This window comes from Salmo salar, chromosome ssa28 (genome assembly GCF_905237065.1).
Source record: "Salmo salar chromosome ssa28, Ssal_v3.1, whole genome shotgun sequence".
Taxonomy (NCBI): domain Eukaryota; kingdom Metazoa; phylum Chordata; class Actinopteri; order Salmoniformes; family Salmonidae; genus Salmo; species Salmo salar.
This window is the reverse complement of record NC_059469.1, coordinates 1,105,662-1,125,082: the sequence shown is the minus strand read 5'-3', so window position 1 is coordinate 1,125,082 and position 19,421 is coordinate 1,105,662. Positions and strand designations below refer to the sequence as shown.

Sequence of the window (19,421 nt, the reverse complement as noted above, 5' to 3'; positions counted from 1 at the left end):
GCATTGCGTTGCAGAGGCAGTTGCCGTGCGTTCTGTGTGGTGCATACGTTGGATTTATCGAATGTATGCATCAAGCTGTATGCGTAGACGGCTTGACATAAATGGTAGCAGAAGGTGAATGTTGAACTGTTCTTGCACACATATCCAGATGATACTGTGTACCATTTTGCGCGAAGACGCTGTCGGTGGGATCGAGGCGTTATTGTGGCAGGCACATGGTGTCAACGTTGTTTGAAAACATTCCGACATCCTGGGGTGTAATCATAAGTCCAAACGTTTGGTTCTGCAAACAAAAACGAGAGTTTCTCTTGGACAAATTCAGGTAGGTCCTTCCCCGTTTCGTTCCGTTTGCTTCCATTTATGAAACGCTTTGCAACAGTTGTGGCTTAATGAATACGCACCCCCTGCTCTTGCTCTTCTGCACTGAATTTCCTACACAAATAGACTGGGCTTTTGTCCAATCACACACCCCATTGACAGTTCTTCAGCTTTTCTAAATTAGCTAGCTACTGTATCTAGGCTACTCACCATACTATAGGCTACAGATTTGAGTCCCCACTAGAGTTGTTATTTTTATGTTATATATCTTTGTTTAATCAAATGATTAATCTAACAATAAAAATCCTTATTATTTTATAAGAAATGTAAGGTCTTTTTACATATTGCAATAAAGTTGACTAAAGTAGAAGCTCGTCTTTTATTTGTAGGTATTTTCACTTGGTAATGAGTAACACGTAATTATATAGGAATTGCTCATAGGTAACTATAAAGTTACACTTCACTTTAAATAGCTAAATCCCGTGTAAGAACTAGCGATAACCTTGTACTTATGCAGATATTACAGATATGTACTCTACGGTGTATTAGTGTGTTTATTTTCTCACTTGGATGGCGCTTTCAGAAGCTGACGATTAGATTGTCGGAATGGGTAACGTACTTTGTAGGTACACAATAATTACAAAGTAAGTACACCTCAAGATCCACAGGATTTAGCTAATTAAAATGAAGTGTAACACCTAGTAATTACATTGTACTTTTGCAGATATTACATGTACTCTGTGGTGTACTAGCGTGTTTATTCTTAAACTTGGATGGCGCTTCCGGAAGCTTTAAAATTAGGATCAGGATGGGTAACATACGATATAAGTACACATTAATTACAAGTAAGCACCCCCAACATACACTTCATTTTAATTAGCTACATTTTGTGTACACTCAGTAATTACATTGTACTTGTGCAGATATTAAATGTACTCTGTGGTGTACTTGTGTGTTTATCCTCTCACTTGGATGGCAAGGAGGTTCAGGTTGTCATAATGGCTAACGTACACATTAATTATAATCATCAAACCCTTGACTACTTGAATCAGGTTTTCTGGAATTTTCCAAGCTGTTTAAAGGCACAGTCAACTTAGTGCATGTACACTTCTGACCCACTGGAATTATGATACTGTGAATTATAAGTGAAATAATCTGTCTGTAAACAATTGTTGGAAAATTGACTTGTGTCATGCACAAAGTAGATGTCCTAACCGACTTGCCAAAACTATAGTTTGTTCACAAGAAATGTGTGGAGTGGTTGAGAAACGGGTTTTAATGACTCCAACCTAAGTGTATGTAAACTTCCGACTTCAACTGTACATGTACATACTACCTCAACTAACCGGTGCCCCCGCACATTGACTCTGTACCGGCACCCTGTATATATTGTTATTTTTTACTGCTGCTCTTTAATTACTTGTTACTTTTATCTCTTATTCTTATCTGTATTTTTTAAAACTGCACTGTTGGTTAGGGATTAATGATTCCAACCTAAGTGTAGGTAAACTTCCGACTTCAACTGTATCTATATCCACAGTAAAACGAGTCCTATATCGACATATACCGCTCAGCAAGGAAGAAGCCACTGCTCCAAAACCGGCATAAAAAAGCCAGACTACGGTTTGCAACTGCACATGGGGACAAAGATCGTATTTTTGGGAGAAATGTGCACTGGTCTGATGAAACAAAAATAGAACTGTTTGGCCGTAATGACCATCATTATGTTTGGAGGAAAAAGGGGGAGGCTTGCAAGTCGAAGAACACCATCCTAACCGTGAAGCACGGGGGTGGCAGCATCATGTTGTGGGGGTGCTTTGCTGCAGGAGGGACTGGTGCACTTCACAAAATAGATGGCATCATGAGGGAGGAAAATTATGTGGATATATTGAAGCAACATCTCAAGACATCAGTCAGGAAGTGAAAGCTTGATCGCAAATGGGTCTTCCAAATGGACAATGACCCCAAGCATACTTCCAAAGTTGTGACAAAATGGCTTAAGGACAACAAGTCAAGGTATTGGAGTGGAACTCACAAAGCCCTGACCTCAATCCTATAGAAAATTTCTGGGCAGAACTGAAAAAGTGTGTGCGAGCAAGGAGGCCTACAAACCTGAGTCAGTTACACTATCTCTGTCAGTAGGAATGAGCCACAATTCACCCAACTTATTGTGGGAAGCTTGTGGAAGGCTACCCGAAACGTTTGACCCAAGTTAAACAATTTAAAGGCAATGCTACCAAATACTAATTGGTTGTATCTAAACTTCTGACCCACTGGGAATGTGATGAAAGAAATAAAAGCTAAAATAAATCATTCTCTCTGCTATTATTCTGACACTTCACATTCTTACAATAAAGTGGTGATCCTAACTGACCTAAAACAGAGATTTTTTTATAGGATTAAATGTCAGGAATTGTTAAAAACTGAGTGTATTTGGTGTATTTCAGTGTATTTCAAATGTATTTGGCTAAGGTATATGTAAACTTACAACTTCAACTGTAGGTGCAACTTTATTAATGTGCTCCTTCTCTGGTTCAGGCTGTTGAAGAGCTCCAGACTGCTTTTCAGTCACTGCAGGCCTCCATTTAGGGTCTCAAACTGGTCTTGAATGTACAAAAAACTAAATACATGACTTATACAAGAGCACTCAGACAGAGAAGGTTAGCATTGTCACATCTGGTGGCTTATCCATTGAAATAGTGTTATCCTACAAATACCTAGGTATATGGTTGGATGACAAGTTGTTCTTAAAAGTTCATATCGAAAATCTTGTGAGGAAGCTTAGATTGAAATTAGGTTTTTATTTTCGTAATAAGGCTTTCTTCCCGCTTATGGCTAGAAAGAAGTTTGTTCAGGCCACTTTTCTCTCTGTAATTGATTATGGTGACTTGTTGTATATGCATGCAGCCTCCTCTGTCTTATAGAGACTGGAATCTGTAAATCATGCATCCTTGCTCTTTATTACAAATGCCAAGTTACTCACCCACAAATTATTACACCTTATACCAAATGGTGGGTTGGACCTCACTTTATATGCGCAGAAAGCTAAATTTCTATGTGTTAATCAACAAAGTCATTTTGGGTAAACTCCCTCTTTACCTCTGTAGTCTGGTATCCTTCACCACCAGCAGTTACCATACCAGGTCTGCCAGGTGGTTGCTACTTAAAGTCCCCAGGACATTTATAGTATTAGGCAAGACTGCCTTCTCTTCTTGTGCACCAGAGGCATTGAACAGTCTACAATACATGCGTCCTCTAGATATGTTAGTGCCACTGAATTAATTTACATTTTTGATGGGAGACCGTCACAGAGGAGTGTAAATGCCTATTTTAGGCTGGATCATGTTGAAATTGATTGTATTGTCTTATGTTTTAATTCTGTAATGTATTGATTGTTGCTGCCTTCTTGGCCAGGTCTCCCTTGAAAAAGAGACTCTGGGTCTCAATGGGCTTATCCTGGTTAAATAAAGGTTAAATAAATTAATCAATCAAATACATCAACCTCAAAATCAATAAACCACCATGAAAATAAATCCTTCCATAAATCCAATATGGTTCAGATCAGTGAGAGAAAAACCCAAACGTCATCACCGGCCTGCAACAGGTGCAAAGCGCATTTCAATGCACCATCCTGTGTCTAATACTACACTATCCTGGCTAGCATCAGAACGGTTAGGGTTGCGCAGAGTGTGTTTTAAGATGGTTAATACATTGGGGAGCTGCTGTCTGTCCAACTAGGCTACACACGAGTCACACCTACAGCATCTGATACAGCGCCCGGCAGGTAATCTCCTTTTGTCCACTGAACCAAGGGTACCGGAGAAGCAGAAGGAGAGCAGTGGGCTAGTGTTACCGGAATAGCAGCACCAATGTGTCGCCAGTGATTATGTTATGGCATGGTGTCTGCTTCTGCTATAGCAAAATTCTACCCAGCCTTTTAAATTTCCATTGCTTGTCATCCTCTATGGCCCTTTTTTTCATCTGCTATTGTTTGCTAATAGAAGGAAGCATCCTTGCACCTTCAATCACACCAGCTTGACCAAGTCTTCAGGCAAACACAGGAGATTGTTCCATAATTGAACCAACACATCTATATGAAACACTGTTGCTCGTTGCCCCAGAAAACAACAGATTAACTGAGGAGAAGCCTGTTGGCTGCATACACATATCTGAGTGTGCTAGGGATTTGGGATTTGGTGCAGGGATTTGAAAGTTGATCCCGATTATCCCCCGTCCTGTTATCTATCCTGGGTGACAGTCTGTTTTTTGCTTCAGCTGAATTGTCATTGTTGAAAACGGAAACAGTCCAGCAACAAGGCTCCCTTTCCCTTTCCTATTGGATAGTGCTATATTGACTAGTGACATGCCAACATCAGCAATATCCACACAGTCACAACATAAGACCAACCCTTTATTAATGGGGACAGGACACTATCGCATTTTAAATGAGGGAAGAGGTTATCTCCAATTTCATATTGTGAAATCTCCCCATCTTAAAATAGGCATCCTACAAAGATCAAAACGGGTTGTTGTAATAACCTCCCTTTTTATGTGTAACAGAGCATAATACAATGTAACTGTTACAGACATTTTGTTTTGGGCCTTATCTAGTGACATTTTTTTTTCTTCAGGCCTATTTGATACAAGCGAACAAGATTGTGAAATTGTATTATGATTAGGCTAGTAATCTAGGTAACTGATCACTTTGAATAGTTTTGTTCCATTGTCCAGATAAAAGGGAAAGTAAGTAAAAGCCCTAGCTGACAGTAGACTGGCCTTTTAAACTCCAAAATCCACTTCTGATTGGCCAATCAGAAGAAACTACATTTCCCAAAGTGGCCTACGGTTGATGACGTTTGTGCACAGTTGAAATGAATACCTGGAACAGTATTCTGAGTTGACGTCTGAGTTGCGACCTTTATATATACACAATCTATGGTTGCGACACGGCGGAGTTGAACAGGCAGTGACAGTCCAAACTTCATGTAAGTTCAACTATTTAATGACATTTTTTTTGATAAACAGCATAACACATGTGATCGTAATAATGACAGAATTGCGTTACCTTTAACATGAGTTTTCTTTCCTATATTTTATTTGTGGCCTTGTATGGTTTATTATGGTTTGATCAAACATAATAAAACAATCTCGAATAATCTATTGGGTTAGAAGTGTATGTTTGACAATAAAATAAAATAATTCTGTGTTAAATATGGTCTGGTTGGAAGCATAAACATTGCACAACCTATTTTAAAGGAAAGTGAAACTTAGTTTTGCAAACAACACAATAGTGTTTGCAATTTCTATGCCTTATAAACAACCGAGCCATCGACAATGTGTGCTGCCAGAGAAGATACATAAGTGTTCAGTTGACAGCATAAATAATGGTTTACGCAAGTTGCACCTGCGGTTAGTTTTTAACCATTACATTTTTTTTTGCTCATGTTTGGCCTACGTGTTTTCATTTTGTTATATTCTCAATTTCAGAACTCAGAATGGAGAGCTTCGAAACTGCAGCCAACATGGGATTGTCAACAAACTTTTCCCAGGTTGTGTTTCAGGAAATCCCAAACTCATATGTGTCAAATGTTGCCTTGACTTGCTGCTACACTCTGACAGCAGCCATCCAACCGAATCCCAGAGACTGGGTGGGGATATTCAAGGTGAGATTATAGACCGATTTGTCATGAATATTCATGAGCAATGTTCCCGCAAATGTTTTCCTGGCATTGAGCAAATTTAATGTCTGCTGAGTGCAAACTTGAATGTTATGAAAAATCTGTGCAACTTCCAGCACATGCTTACTGTGAACACTGAGGCTGTACCCACTTTAAATTAGTTTCAGACAGTGGACAAGTACGCTACTGTGGCTATTTGATCATAATGTAGGCCTACTAGAGTGGCCTATCATTAAAAAAAATAAGGAGAAAATACATCCCATAACATTTTAACATGGAAATAGCTGTTCTATCATTCAGCCTACATTAGCAGTCAATGTGTGGTATTCAATGTAGGCCTACATTCCATGATTTTTGAACAAAACATGCAGGGCTTGATATTAACCTGTTTATCCACTTATCCTTCAGACAAGGTGACTGAAAATGTGTTGTTTGATGCAGTGTTGGGTAGATTACTTTCTAAATGTAATCCGATACAGTTACTAGTTACCTGTCCAGAATTGTAATCAGTAATGTAACTTTTGGATTACCAAAACTCAGTAACGTAATCTGATTACATTCAGTTACTTTTAGATTACATAACCCATTGCTTTCTACTACATATAATAATATGATTAAATTATATATTTACATTAAAAACCAATGTCTATCAGAATTAGTCATTTCAATAAATGTTTTACCCCTTGATCTTCAAGAATAGGATTTGGAAATATGGAAGTATAGATTAGCCAAATAGTTTTACCAGAGCATACCCCCAAAACAAAGGATTTATTAGCCAGCTCTGCTCTGTCTATGATTTTGTTGTCAGGGAGGACTGATTGGGCTCAATGTTTCGAGTTGAAAAATAAATGCTGTGCTCATGGAATGGCATGCTTTGAGCACTACTGAAAAGTGCTAATTACATGTGAAAAATGAATGCCATATGCTGCATTTGCTATAGGCCTATTGTTTACCTTTTTGTTGGTGACACTTTGATATCTTGATAATATGCAGCTGTTTAAAGGGCAAATCCACAAATGAAACAATAACAAAATGGATTGCCCCGCATCTTTTTTGATAAAAAGCTAAGGGAAGACCTGGGTAAATGTAACCACTGTCAGATTAATAGACAGAGCTATTGATGCAAGGACTGACCATCCATGATATCAAAATGATTGTTTTAACCATGTTATGAGGCTATACAGTGTTTGTTTACATTTACAGTGTTTACAAACATTGGAGTAAAACAAGCTTATATTTTGGGATCTCATGGAGTGTGACAGTTGCACTAAACTCATGAGGCATTTATAAGTTATATTCTTCAAGAATCAATGGATATATATAGATATATACAACATTTATAAGTCCAAAAATGGATGTAGCAACTACAGATTGCCCCTTTAAGTCTATCAAAAGTATGCAAGCTTGAGCATGTGTCCATTAGGCCTATGGATGTATTTATTTTATCAGCATGAATTAGACTGAGCAATAAAAGTCACACTTTTATTATATAGGCTAGGATCCACACTGTGCAGCTGTTGCAAGAGCGCATTTTCACTGGCTGTCTACTGGTTTCAAAAACAATGATTGATATGCAGCTTAAACTTCTTGAATTCAACCATTATTGGGTTCAAATACACATTTAGATTTGTGAACAGCCATCCACAACAACCACAATCTGTAAGGCGCAAATAGCTAAATGAGAGAGCAGCAGTGTGATTCACATCAATGCGCTATGTAGATAACAATAATAAGTGATATCCGTATCGCCGTAGACTACACCACTGCTGTCATCCTTACCTCCAAGTGTTTATTCAAGTTGGATAATCTTTGGATGCCGACAGCAGTCGCACACATTTGTAGACTGTAGCCTACAAAAGCCTATTCCTGCCATCCATCAAACACATTTGGTGTGTCATTATAGTGGTCTCTGACTTATGGTCAGACTCGCTCAGGTGGATCAAACTTAAACTTGCGCCTTCTTTCAATGCTGATTTGAATGACATTGAGAAAACAGAGACGTGTCAAAGATTGTTTTTCACAAGGATCCTTTCTGAATTTAAAAGTAATCCTCGAAGTAATCTAGTTTTTCAAAAGTATCTGTAATCTGATTACAATATGTTTTCTTGTAATGGATTAGTTACCTTTTTTTGTAATCCCTTACATGTAATCCTTTATTTCCCAACCCTGGAAACCACTTTACAAAATAAAATGCATCATTATTCCCATACCATTATTACAGAGAATCAGACAAATTATGCTACCCTCTATTTATTGGCTACTTATCTTATTCACGCCTGTCTCAAAAAACAACACTGCCCCTTTAAGACAAAAAAAAAAGCTCTTTACCAGACTTGCTTTTAGAAATGTACACGTTTTGTGTTCTTTTAGGGAGCAAATTACTCCCCCATTGCTGGCTACAAATGATCTATAACTGGGCTAATAACTAACTAGCAAAGGACATGTACAAATGTGCACACGTGGCTACATGAAGCTCTCACTTTGATCTCAAAACAAGCACATCTACTCACGACCGCTTATGCTGTAAACATAGTCCAGTTCAAAGTCAATGGCATAGATCCATATATGGCAATGGTCTATTTGCATATAGTCCTACTGCAGCTCTGTTTGGTTATGCCATAACGATCTGTGTAGAGTACGGCTGAGTCGTGAGTGCCAATGCAATAGAATCCTTCTCCGATGCGTTCTGCCTACAACAAAATCTCTTGCATAGTTCGTTTTGTAAACTAAGCCTGGCAAAGTTAGTTTTGTTTCGGTATGTTGCATTGAAAGTGGCTAATATTGCTTGGATTTGATCACAATACCCACAGTAAAGGGAAACGTTGATAGTGTTAACTAAGGGGGAAAACTCTAGAAAGTTGAGTGAAGTTCTTCTCTGCATCTGCTGATATTTCTTCTGCACGGCAGTTCCCGGGGAGCTGCGCACCCACTCGCAGTTAAGAGGGAACATTGTTCATGTGTGATCGGTTTAATCTGAGATTATGATATGGATTGTATTTCCACAAAGTAAATAACCTATATTAAACAATAAATATCCAGTCTGGAATGCCTCTCTATATGTTGTCAGTCATGAATATGTTATAACTGGTGTATCATTGTGCAGGTGGGCTGGAGCACCACAAAGGATTATCACACATTTGTGTGGGTAGAACCATCATTGGATCTGATAGGACTGGAGCCAGTCAGAAAACAAGTGCTTTTTACTGGTAAGACTATGTGTGGATTTTATCCTCAAACTTTTCAACTGACATGAACTTTGATATGAATTATTGTGATTTATACTGAACAAAAAATATAAAACGCAACATGCAACTATTTCAAAGATTTTACTGAGTTACAGTTCATATAAGGAAATGCATTAGGCCCTAATCTATGGATTTCACATGACCGGGAATACAGATATGCATCTGTTGATCACAGATAGCTTTAAAAAAAAGAAGGTAGGGGCGTGGATCAGAATACCAGTCAGTAGCTGGTGTGATCACCATTTGGCTCATACAGCGCAACACAACACATCTCCTTCGCATAGAATTGATCAGGCTGTTGATGGTACCCTGTGGAATGTTGACCCTCTCCTCTTCAATGGCTGTGCGAAGTTGCTGGATATTGGCGGGACCTGGAACACGCTGTCATACACGTCGATCCAGAGCATCCCAAATATGCTCAAATGGGTGACATTTCTGGTGAGTATGCAGGCCAAGGAAGAACTGGGATTATCATGCTGAAACATGAATGGCACGACAATGGACAATGGACAATTCGTCACAGTATCTCTGTGAATTCAAATTGCAATCGATAAAATGCAATTGTGTTTATTGTCCGTAGTTTATGCCTGCCCATACCATAACCCCACCACCACGGGGCACTGTTCACAACGTTGACATCAGCAAACCGCTCGCCCACACGATCCCATACACATGGTCCACGGTCGTGATCTTGGCAAAGGAGAAATGCTCACTAACAGGGATGTAAACAGATTTGTGCACAACATTTTAGATAAACAAGCTTTTCGTGCACATGGAACATTTCTGTGTTCATTTATTTCAGCTTATGACCAACACTTTACATGTTGCATTTATATTTTTGTTCAGTGTAAGTTACTTTTTTTGATGATACCTGTAGGCCAATATTAACTTTACATTTTTATTTGATATTAAAGTGATCAATATTATGCAGGGGATTACACTGACAATGATATTGTGATTCTAATAGCATACTACTTGCCGAAGGATGATGCAGCGTTCTATCAGTTCTGCTATATCGATAGCAATGACCAAGTGAGAGGAGCCAGCACCCCCTTCTGCTTTAAAACCCCAGGGGAACAAAGCACAGACTGCAGCCTTGAAAATGACCTCTTGGTTATCATAACTCAGGTACAATACAATCCACCATATCTAACATTGATTGTGTTTTGAAGGCCATGCTTGAAATACTTGTCTTAAAAATGCAGCACTCTCTGTTTGGCTTGCTTAGTGGCTGGGTCAAGGTGAGGGTGTTCCTCGCAAATTTATTTTGCTAAAATGATCCGTAGGAGAGGTTATGCGTGTACATGATTTGCATTTCTGAATCTAGGAAAAGGTAGAGCAGCGTGAGAGGGAGAAAGAAGAGCTGGTCATGGAGTTGGGGCAACTGAAAGAACAAAATGAGACTCTGAGAAGTGCTCTGAAAGAGCAACAGCAAGAGATTGATCACCTCAAGGTTTGTTTTCAAGTTATTTGTTCCAACAGCGGGTCATTTCTAGCCCCTAGTCATGTGTGAGAATAAAAATGTGAGGCAACAGAATTGTAACATTATTTCTGCAGATGTCAAATGAGGAACTATACCAGGCAGATGGTAACACGGAGAATAAGCGGGAGAATGCAAGAAAGCATGAAGAACTGACACAGAACACTAAACTAATGGATGACTCACACAGAGGGCAGGAGGTAATAAATACTTGGTCCATTTTGTGTCTTTAACACACTGATCACAAACCATCTGACAACTAAGAAACAACATATTGAAACGTCAATGCTTTTGAACATAACTTGTCTTGGTGGAACTTCACTGAGTGTACAAAACATTAGGAACACCTGTTCTTTCCATGACAGATTGACCAGGTGAAAGCTACGATCCCTTATTGATGTCACCTGTTAAATCCACTTCCAATCAGTGTAGATGAAGGGGAGGAGACAGGTTAAAGGAGGATTTTTAAGCATTGAGACATGGATTGTGTATGTGTGCCATTTAGAGGGTGAATGGGTAAGACAAAAGATGTGCCTTTGAACGGGGTATGATAGTAGAGGTGCACCGGTTTGAGTGTGTCAAGAACTGCAACGCTGCTGGGTTTTTTTACACTCAAGTTTCCCGTGTGTATCAAGGATGGTCCATGCCTTGATTAATTGAGGCTATTCCGAGGGCAAAAGGGGGTGCAACTCAATATTAGGAGGGTGTTCCTAATGTTTTGTACACAGTGTTTACTTTATGGATAGATGGAACTATCCAAACAAATTAAGAGGTTATGGATGTGATTTAAGCATCTCTGAATCTAGGAACAGGTGGAAAAAAGTGAGAGGGAGAAAGAAGAGCTGACCATGGAGTTGGGGCAACTGAAAGAGCAAAATGAGACTCTGACATGTGCCCTAAAGGAGCAACAGCAAGAGGTTGACCACCTTAAGGCTTGTTTCCATGTCGTTTGTTCCAACAGCTGTCTTCTTTCTAGCCCCTAATCAGGTTGAGAGGGTGATGAGTTGTATATTATTTCTGTAGGAGTCCAAAGAGGAACTGTTACAGGTAGTGAGCAAACTGGAGCGGCAGCAACAGAATACTAGAGTGCATGAAGAACTGGCACAGAATGCCAAATCAATGGATGAATCACAGAGAGGACAGGAGGTAGCTGTCGCAAACCATTTTCCCATTTTGGACTACTAAACTACCAGTACTACTACAGCTAATTCTCAGTAGTAGTAGTAAAAAAAAAAAGCATCCAATCTGACAGCTATACAGCTGAATACCATCAATGCTTTTCAATGCAACAACCAATTTTTTTCCACTTTCTCTCTGTCTCTAACGGTTTCTTTCCATGAATGGCGCCAGTCTCTGACCCCTATTCATGAAACATATTTGGTGAATATAGTGTCAAAACATGTGACAGCTGTATGTATACCATAAATATATTTATTTCAATGCTACTTCTATTATTTTTCCCCCCCCCACTTTCTCTGTCTCCTTGTCATGTATGTAACTTCCTATTTCTTTTCACAAATGACTGCAGACTCTGACAACTATTTGTGAGAAATATGAACAAGCGTTGATCAAGATAAAACAGCTGAAGAAGGAGCGAGAGGAGTTGAAAGGAAAGGTTGAGGTCCAAAGTGTGGAAATTGCACAGTGAGTCATTCTTCTCTCAAACAATTGATGGGGACATAGCTATCTAGTCCAATACCTTTCCGGTCATATCATCACTTTTAGGATATATATATATTTTTTTTTACACTATGTGGTTTCTCATGCCCCTGTGTCTGTGTCAATAGGCTGAGCCCAAGGCTCAAAGAATCTGAGCAGGAGTCCCACAAACTGAAGGATCATATTCAGCTTCTACAGGTCAGCAAACTCCGCAAAGTAATCAAATGTGAATGAATACCTGCAACGCAAACTCTTTAAAAGACTTGTTGGCCAATTCATTCAATGTCAGAGTGCTTTCTTTTGACTGGAGAACAACAATAATATAATCTCATGACCCTTTCCAGGTGGATCTCCAGAGCAGTGAGAAAGAGAAGGAGAAGCTACAGGACCTGAAGACTGAGAACAAGGCATTACGTAGAAGCCTGTCAGAGCAGGAGCAGCAGCCACTGCAGATGGTGGACATTGATTGGAAGGTGTGAGCAAGTTGCTAAAAGAACCATGTCCTTCCCCCTACACACCATTGTGCAATGTAATACTGTAGTCTTGTGTGTCTACAGGAGCAATACCAAGCCCTTCTGGGCCAGCTGGAGGAGGCTCAGACACAGTTGCACAAGGAGTTGCAGGCTTCCAACAATACCCGCAAACGTGCAGAGCAAGCAGAAAGGGAACTGGAGGAGCTCAAGGAATGCATGGAGAGCACGGCCATGACGTCTGATCAGACAAAGCAGAAGAGCAGCAAACTAGAGGTGCTTTGAGAATTTTACACTATTGAATTTTCCAATCCAGCGATGATTTTTGCTAACCAATATGTTGTTTGTTCTATGAAGTTAGTTGACCTGTGAGAAGAAATGAACACTAACCTTGTTCTCTTGGCTGATCACAAATTGCCCATTTTCTCCTCTCAGATGCAACTTTCAGAGTTAAACGAAATCATTGAGGAGAAAGAAAACATGGCAGAGATTGCTAAAGTAGAGAAAGAGGAGTTGTCCAGAGAGAATCAGGTGATTTCTATGAATTGTGCTACTATTTACCAGTCAGTGAATTATTTACTTTACAATAAAATTAGGGACATTTGCTTACCTTGAGGTTTTTCCAATATATTCCGTCTGGCAGGATCTCAAAAGAGATATTGAAAGACTTCGCAAGGAATTTGATGACGTCCAGGCTGCTGCAGTGCCCATGCAGCATCCCAACCCTTATGGCTCTTCAACTGACCCTACCGCCAATAAGGAGCAGCAGCAGCAAGAGGCACTGGCTGACTCTCTCCACTTTGGGAACCCATATGAAACCCCAGGTAATCCCAATTATGCAGCTATTGGGAAGCTTACCAAAATATTCCTAAACGAACACCTTGTGCCTCACGGACCCACCTTGAAGAAATAACACGTTCAATATACGATTCTGTTTGCAGGCACGGCTACAAACCTGGAGGAAGAGGTATGTCAAGTCATTCCTATGGTACACATGGTATTAATACAGATTACACATACCCAAGTGATTTGGGAGCAAAGGGTTGATTTCATACTGCTCTATCCACAATCATTTCTGTCCTACGGTATAGTTAATGCGATCCAGTCTAGATCCAATATTATTACCACTTAAGACCTGTGCCTGTCCCATAGTTGTCCTTGGAGTGTCGTCACTGCCATGAGTCCTTCCCTGGCATCACCCAGGACGAGCTGGAGCTGCACGAGCACAGCCACAGAGCGTGCCCCTTCTGCACCCTCATCTGTGACGGAATGGAGCAGGCTTTATATGAAGACCACGTCTACAGCCACGAGGTGTAGAGATGCTACTTCCTCACAACCCAGAGAGTTGTTTGTGAGTTGACTACTCATAAAAAATAATAAAAAAAGCTGATACTCTACTAATTATTCTGTATGGGGGGTGGGCAAATAAATATGGGCTAACAACCAATCCAGGATATTATATAAATAACATTTCTAGTCCCCTGTTTATTACTGTAAAATGTCCTCTTACCTGGTCAAATAAGTTAAGAATTAAATGTCTGGTAAATCCGTAGCTAATTTATTTAGCCTGACATGTATCATACTATATCAGATATTTGTTTGATGGCACTTCATTTTGGTCTTGGAGTAGAATTTTGCCTCCATTGCTGGGTGATAGGAATGTACTGCTTTGCTATTTAATGATTTCCTATGTTTACTCCGTTATAATCTCTGCTGAACTGTTTACTTTGCGTAATTACACTATACTGACTTTCTCCCCTTAAACCTCCTGCTAATATGTTTACATAACGTGTTGCATAATAGAGTCAAACGATTAATGGTCAAATGATGCCATCTGAAAATGAAATGGTTCAAATGGGATTCATGTGGGAAGCAACAAATAAAGTTGTCTGCACAGTTGTGTTGACATGGAAGTACACATTGTTTTGTATCATGAACTGCAATAGGCAAAGAATTACTCTGTTTTAATAAAAGGTCATTGCATAGAACAAAACTGTATAACAAATCCATGATTGACAACTGCCACAGAAAACATAACATTTAACCTAGTTTTCATCTCCATAATCACTGATGGGAAGCAAGATGATGTGTACCTACCCTTGAAGTTACATTACAATTCAGGACATTTGCAACATGCACACATTGTTCATCAAAAAGTCCCCCGACTTCCCAAAAATCCTATTTTTCTTAAGGCGTCATCTGATTGGCCTCTTCAGGTGTGACATCAAGGGAAGTCAGCTCCGAGAAGAGGGCTGGCAGCCAATAGTGTGGCTCTCCAGAAGCTTGGGAATCCAACCATGCCAAGCCCTCTTTCACCAGGTGTTCCTAGGACAACAAGGAGTGTGTTAGGATGGTGGGTATGGAGCCAGATACTTGCCAAAAGGTTGAACGTACATATCATTAGGATCATAAGAAAATCCCAAAATAAATTGTTAAGATAGTAAGAAAAGCCATGTGTGAAACATGAAATGTAAACGTTACAATTGATCTGTAAACATACAAAACCTGTGTTACGACTATGAATGAACACTTACACTTTTCAAATCTTACTTTACGTCTCCCTTTACTCGGTTACAGGTCTTTTTTTTTTAATGCAAACTTTTGTCAGTAATGTGGCATCTGTAAAGGACATGAACCGAATGTAGCTAGTCAAGCAAGCAACTCTAGCCCAGATGTTAGTTGCTTTGCAGCTTCAGGTTTCATTTCCAAAATAAAAGTCTAGAACTTGTTTTAAAACTGCATTCAATACGACGTTATACCAGTAGATTACGTGGTATAGGCTTGGGCCTTCAGCAAATGACTTGTGTGAGAATGATAAATACAAAGAAGAACCTTGTCTAGAATAACCGCCTGAGCTGCAAAATAGAATGTAAATATGATTTAGGCTAGGCCTGTTCCGCTCCCTAAATATGCCATGCTGTTGTGTTATATAATTGCCATATAATTGCATAATACATATTTATAGCTGCATGGCGGTATTGTGGTGATCATGTAACCTAATGACTCACACGTTTTCCCAGATTTTAAGAGCACGGACTGTAGGCCTTGTATTAGTGAATTCCACTCGGTATGTAGGCTTATTGCCATTTGAGTTGCACAACCCCATCACACAGAGGCTATATCCATATCAATAAATGAGACAAAACAAAATATTGATTAAGGCTTGATTAAGACCAAGACCGGGAGGGCAGCGAGACCAAGTCAAGACCAGAAAAATGTGAGTCCAATTCAAGACCATGGTTGTAATTGTGTCAAATCGCCACCATAATAAGAGTTCAAAATGTGTTCATATTTCAGAACTGCATATGGATTCTTTAGACACTCAAGAGTGGTGAAAAAAAATGCATGCCGAGGGCAAATAGACAAAGAAAAGGGATACCTAGTCAGTTGCATAACTGAATACATTCAACCTAAATGTGTCCTCCGCATTTAACCCAATCCCTCAGAGGTGCAGGAGTCTGCTTTAAATCGACGTCCATGTCATCAGCTCCCGGGGAGCATCTGTTTTTTGGGGGTTAACTGCCTTGGTCAAGAGGAGAACAGCAGATTCTGAACCAGCGACCTTTCGGTTACTGGTCCAACGCTCTTAACCACTAGGCTACCTGCCACTAACCCTGACAGATCTATAATAGATGAAATATGTTACAACTTCCCCAAGTCTCCCCTTACTGATTGTGTGAAATTTGGACGCTCACTATGTCCCCCACTCTTCCCTACCACCAAATCAAGGAAATTCTGACAAAGTTTAATGATATTTTTCAACGATAGTAAAAGACAGTAACGTTATGTGCAAATAAGATATTCATGTGTCATGAAAGGAGTGTGGATATTTGGCCTGGCGAAGCAGTTTTAAGGGCTGACTGAATGGGAGCTGATCATTTGGAATTTTTCACTCCGCTGGTCTCTGCAAGAAATTACGAGTCCCCATTGTACGAGAGAGAGTCAAGACCGAGACACTATAAATATGTGGACTCAAGACCAGACTCGAGTACTACAACACCACCGCCTCCTCCTCCTAAACTTACCAGCACATGACAGACACGCTCTCGCTCCAACTTGAGAGACCCTCTGATCTCACTCACTGAAACGTAGCCCTTCTTCTGATTAGGTAGCCACACGATACAGACTCACGAGGTGAAATTAAGGATTACCTCAGCCAGCTGAAGTACCACAGTGTGGTCCATGTTGAGCTCTGCTGGCACTGACTGCACAAGGTAAGAGCCTCCAACAGGAATCATCCCAAGGCCGTTCCCCATGGCTTTCAGCTTCTTTATGGCCCGCACCAAGTCATCTCTGGAGTGGAGAATAGAGATACAATTTCAACTTCATAATGAAATTGCACAAAAGTGTATGAATAACTGTCTGCATTATTGTATTAAATATGATCATAAATGTTGACTTTCTGCATTTCTTAGGAGACACAATTGAATGTATAATTTCAAATATTTGTCTGATGGTACTCACTGGCTCACATCCTGAGCAAATTTCCCCCTTCCCTTCAACACTCTGTGATTGAGCTCATCCAGGGTAATAAGTCCTAAAACAGAGATAATACAAAAATGAAAGGCACATTACAAATGCAGTGTTTTGCTATGACTTTCACTATGTTCCAAAGAAGCCTCACCTCCATTTCTGTGTTTCGGGGCCAGGCATAACTTCAATGATCTGCACACCCAGCTCGTAATAGAAGTCACCCACACCAAGGATCTCTGACCAAAAGCCTTTGCCAGCTGTCAATGACACAGAAAACCCTCAACTGGTTGCGTATCAATTAATTGAATAAATACAATGCATAAACCTCATGGAGAAAGCATAAAAAATTACTAAGGAACATTCAATACCCTTAACTAATGGGCTACTAGAGAAAAAAAAAAACGACACAGTTGTGACCCTCACAGGCAAGTGGGTCGACTCCAATGGTGGCACACATCTCCTGGAACTGGACCCGGAACTGGGAACTCTTACGGATCTCTTGTTTGTGCTTGCTGGAAAATTCCTCAAGGTTAGATTTGAAGGTCTCCAGCTGTTTTGACATCTAAAAGACCATGACGGTTAGATCGTTCTACAATGGCAGCAAGTTGATTACCTACATGGATTAAATAGCATTCCAAAGTAGACACACTTGCACACCCACACGACTTATTGGGCTTACCTGAACAATTTGATCCTCAGCTAGAACTGTCCCCCTCTCTTTATACTTGACCTACAGAAAACAGAGTGTTTTGGCTAAGAAGTTTGTATTTCTTGCTGCTAATGAAAATGACTGCAATGCCATGACTTGATTATTTACATTTTGTAGATGGGCACATTCATCTATAGACAACATGACGGCAAACAAATTACCTCTGCAAGCTTCTTTTTGGCGATAGCTCCCGCACCTACTCCTCTCCTATGCATCTTGTTGGTGTCAAAAAAAGAACTAACGTTAGCTAGCAAAAAGATGACACTACTACTGTTATGCTAGCTAGCTAGCTAGTTTCCAGTTGAACGGTCAAAGTAACATGCTAGTTCGCAAAATGCTTTTTTGGCTATTGCAGCCATGTGATGAGTGTCGGCATTCCGTACCTATTCAATAATACTTTCCATGCACACGTCTCTGAAGTCGACTAATATCGCACTCATTGTGACATTTGAGAGCTAACTGACTATACGCTTCTTTACCTGGAAGTAACTTCTTCTTTGGGATTGCGTTTGCAGATCGCAACTTTCAAGGTGCATACACCGCCACCTACTGTACTGGAGTGTGAGGGAAGTTACGGTCGAACTACATTAAATTCTCTTAATTAGTCCTGTTCCTCTAAGGAGAAATAGAGCCCTAGACATCACTTCCCTCCCCCGAAATACACCACCCAAACCCCAACCCTTTCACACAATCTCCCCCCATCTATGTCATACAATTCCAAAATATCAACACATGCTCCACCGTTTCCTCCACTAAACACTCATCACGCAGACCTGTTTCATGTCTCCCTATCATCCACAACGTGGCATTCAAACCTGTGTGCCCAAACCGTAGTCTACTCCACACAACTTCCTCTCTCCCACATCCCATACTCCCCACCTCTTCCTTTACTGACCGATGCATGCTATAAAATTGCCTCCCCTTACTACTAGCATCCCACTCCCTTTGCCTAAGATTGAGCCCTTTAGCCCAGAACAAGGACTTGACTTCCCTGCGACCCAGCGGGACCTGAATATCTACCCCCTCTTGCCTCACAGCACTCTTAGCAACCACATCAGCCTTCTCATTATCCTCCACACCCACATGGGCGGAAACCCAACAAAAGGTTATCACCACTCCCATCCTCTCCAATCCCATTAACAGCACTATCATCTCCACAAACAAGTCTCCTCTATCCGACCTGCCCGTCTTCACACTACTCAACACTGCAGCCGAATCAGAGCAGATCATCACTCAGTGGTTTTACCTCCTCCACCCATCTCAAACCTATAATCATGGCTATCAACTCTGCCGCATACATTGACACAATCAGTTAACCACTTACATACTCTAACATTGAAATATGGGATATACATCGCAGCCCCCACCCTTCCACTGACTGGATCCTTT

General features: G+C 40.3%; 2 protein-coding genes across 8 annotated transcripts; one reads left to right on the top strand and one right to left on the bottom strand.

The window, feature by feature from the left end:
* Positions 1-302: 302 nt before the first annotated feature.
* Positions 303-14,768, top strand: calcoco2 (calcium binding and coiled-coil domain 2). Of its 7 annotated transcripts, none has more exons than XM_045709929.1 (16): positions 303-322; positions 5,806-5,981; positions 9,100-9,202; positions 10,209-10,369; positions 10,569-10,694; positions 10,799-10,921; positions 11,528-11,638; positions 11,745-11,867; positions 12,250-12,365; positions 12,509-12,578; positions 12,725-12,853; positions 12,938-13,126; positions 13,286-13,381; positions 13,494-13,674; positions 13,792-13,817; positions 14,003-14,766. In XM_045709929.1, the coding sequence occupies exons 2-16, from the start codon at positions 5,814-5,816 to the stop codon at positions 14,165-14,167; spliced, it is 1,887 nt and encodes a 628-aa protein (XP_045565885.1). In that variant the 5' UTR covers positions 303-322; positions 5,806-5,813; the 3' UTR covers positions 14,168-14,766.
* Positions 14,769-14,799: 31 nt separating this feature from the next.
* Positions 14,800-18,635, bottom strand: LOC106589282 (SNF8 subunit of ESCRT-II). The gene is given in 8 exon segments (XM_045710166.1): positions 14,800-15,175; positions 17,002-17,143; positions 17,315-17,387; positions 17,475-17,502; positions 17,504-17,580; positions 17,747-17,885; positions 18,003-18,053; positions 18,194-18,635. Coding segments are annotated over 8 exon segments (702 nt in total). The 5' UTR covers positions 18,248-18,635; the 3' UTR covers positions 14,800-15,037.
* Between the last annotated feature and the right edge of the window lie 786 nt (positions 18,636-19,421).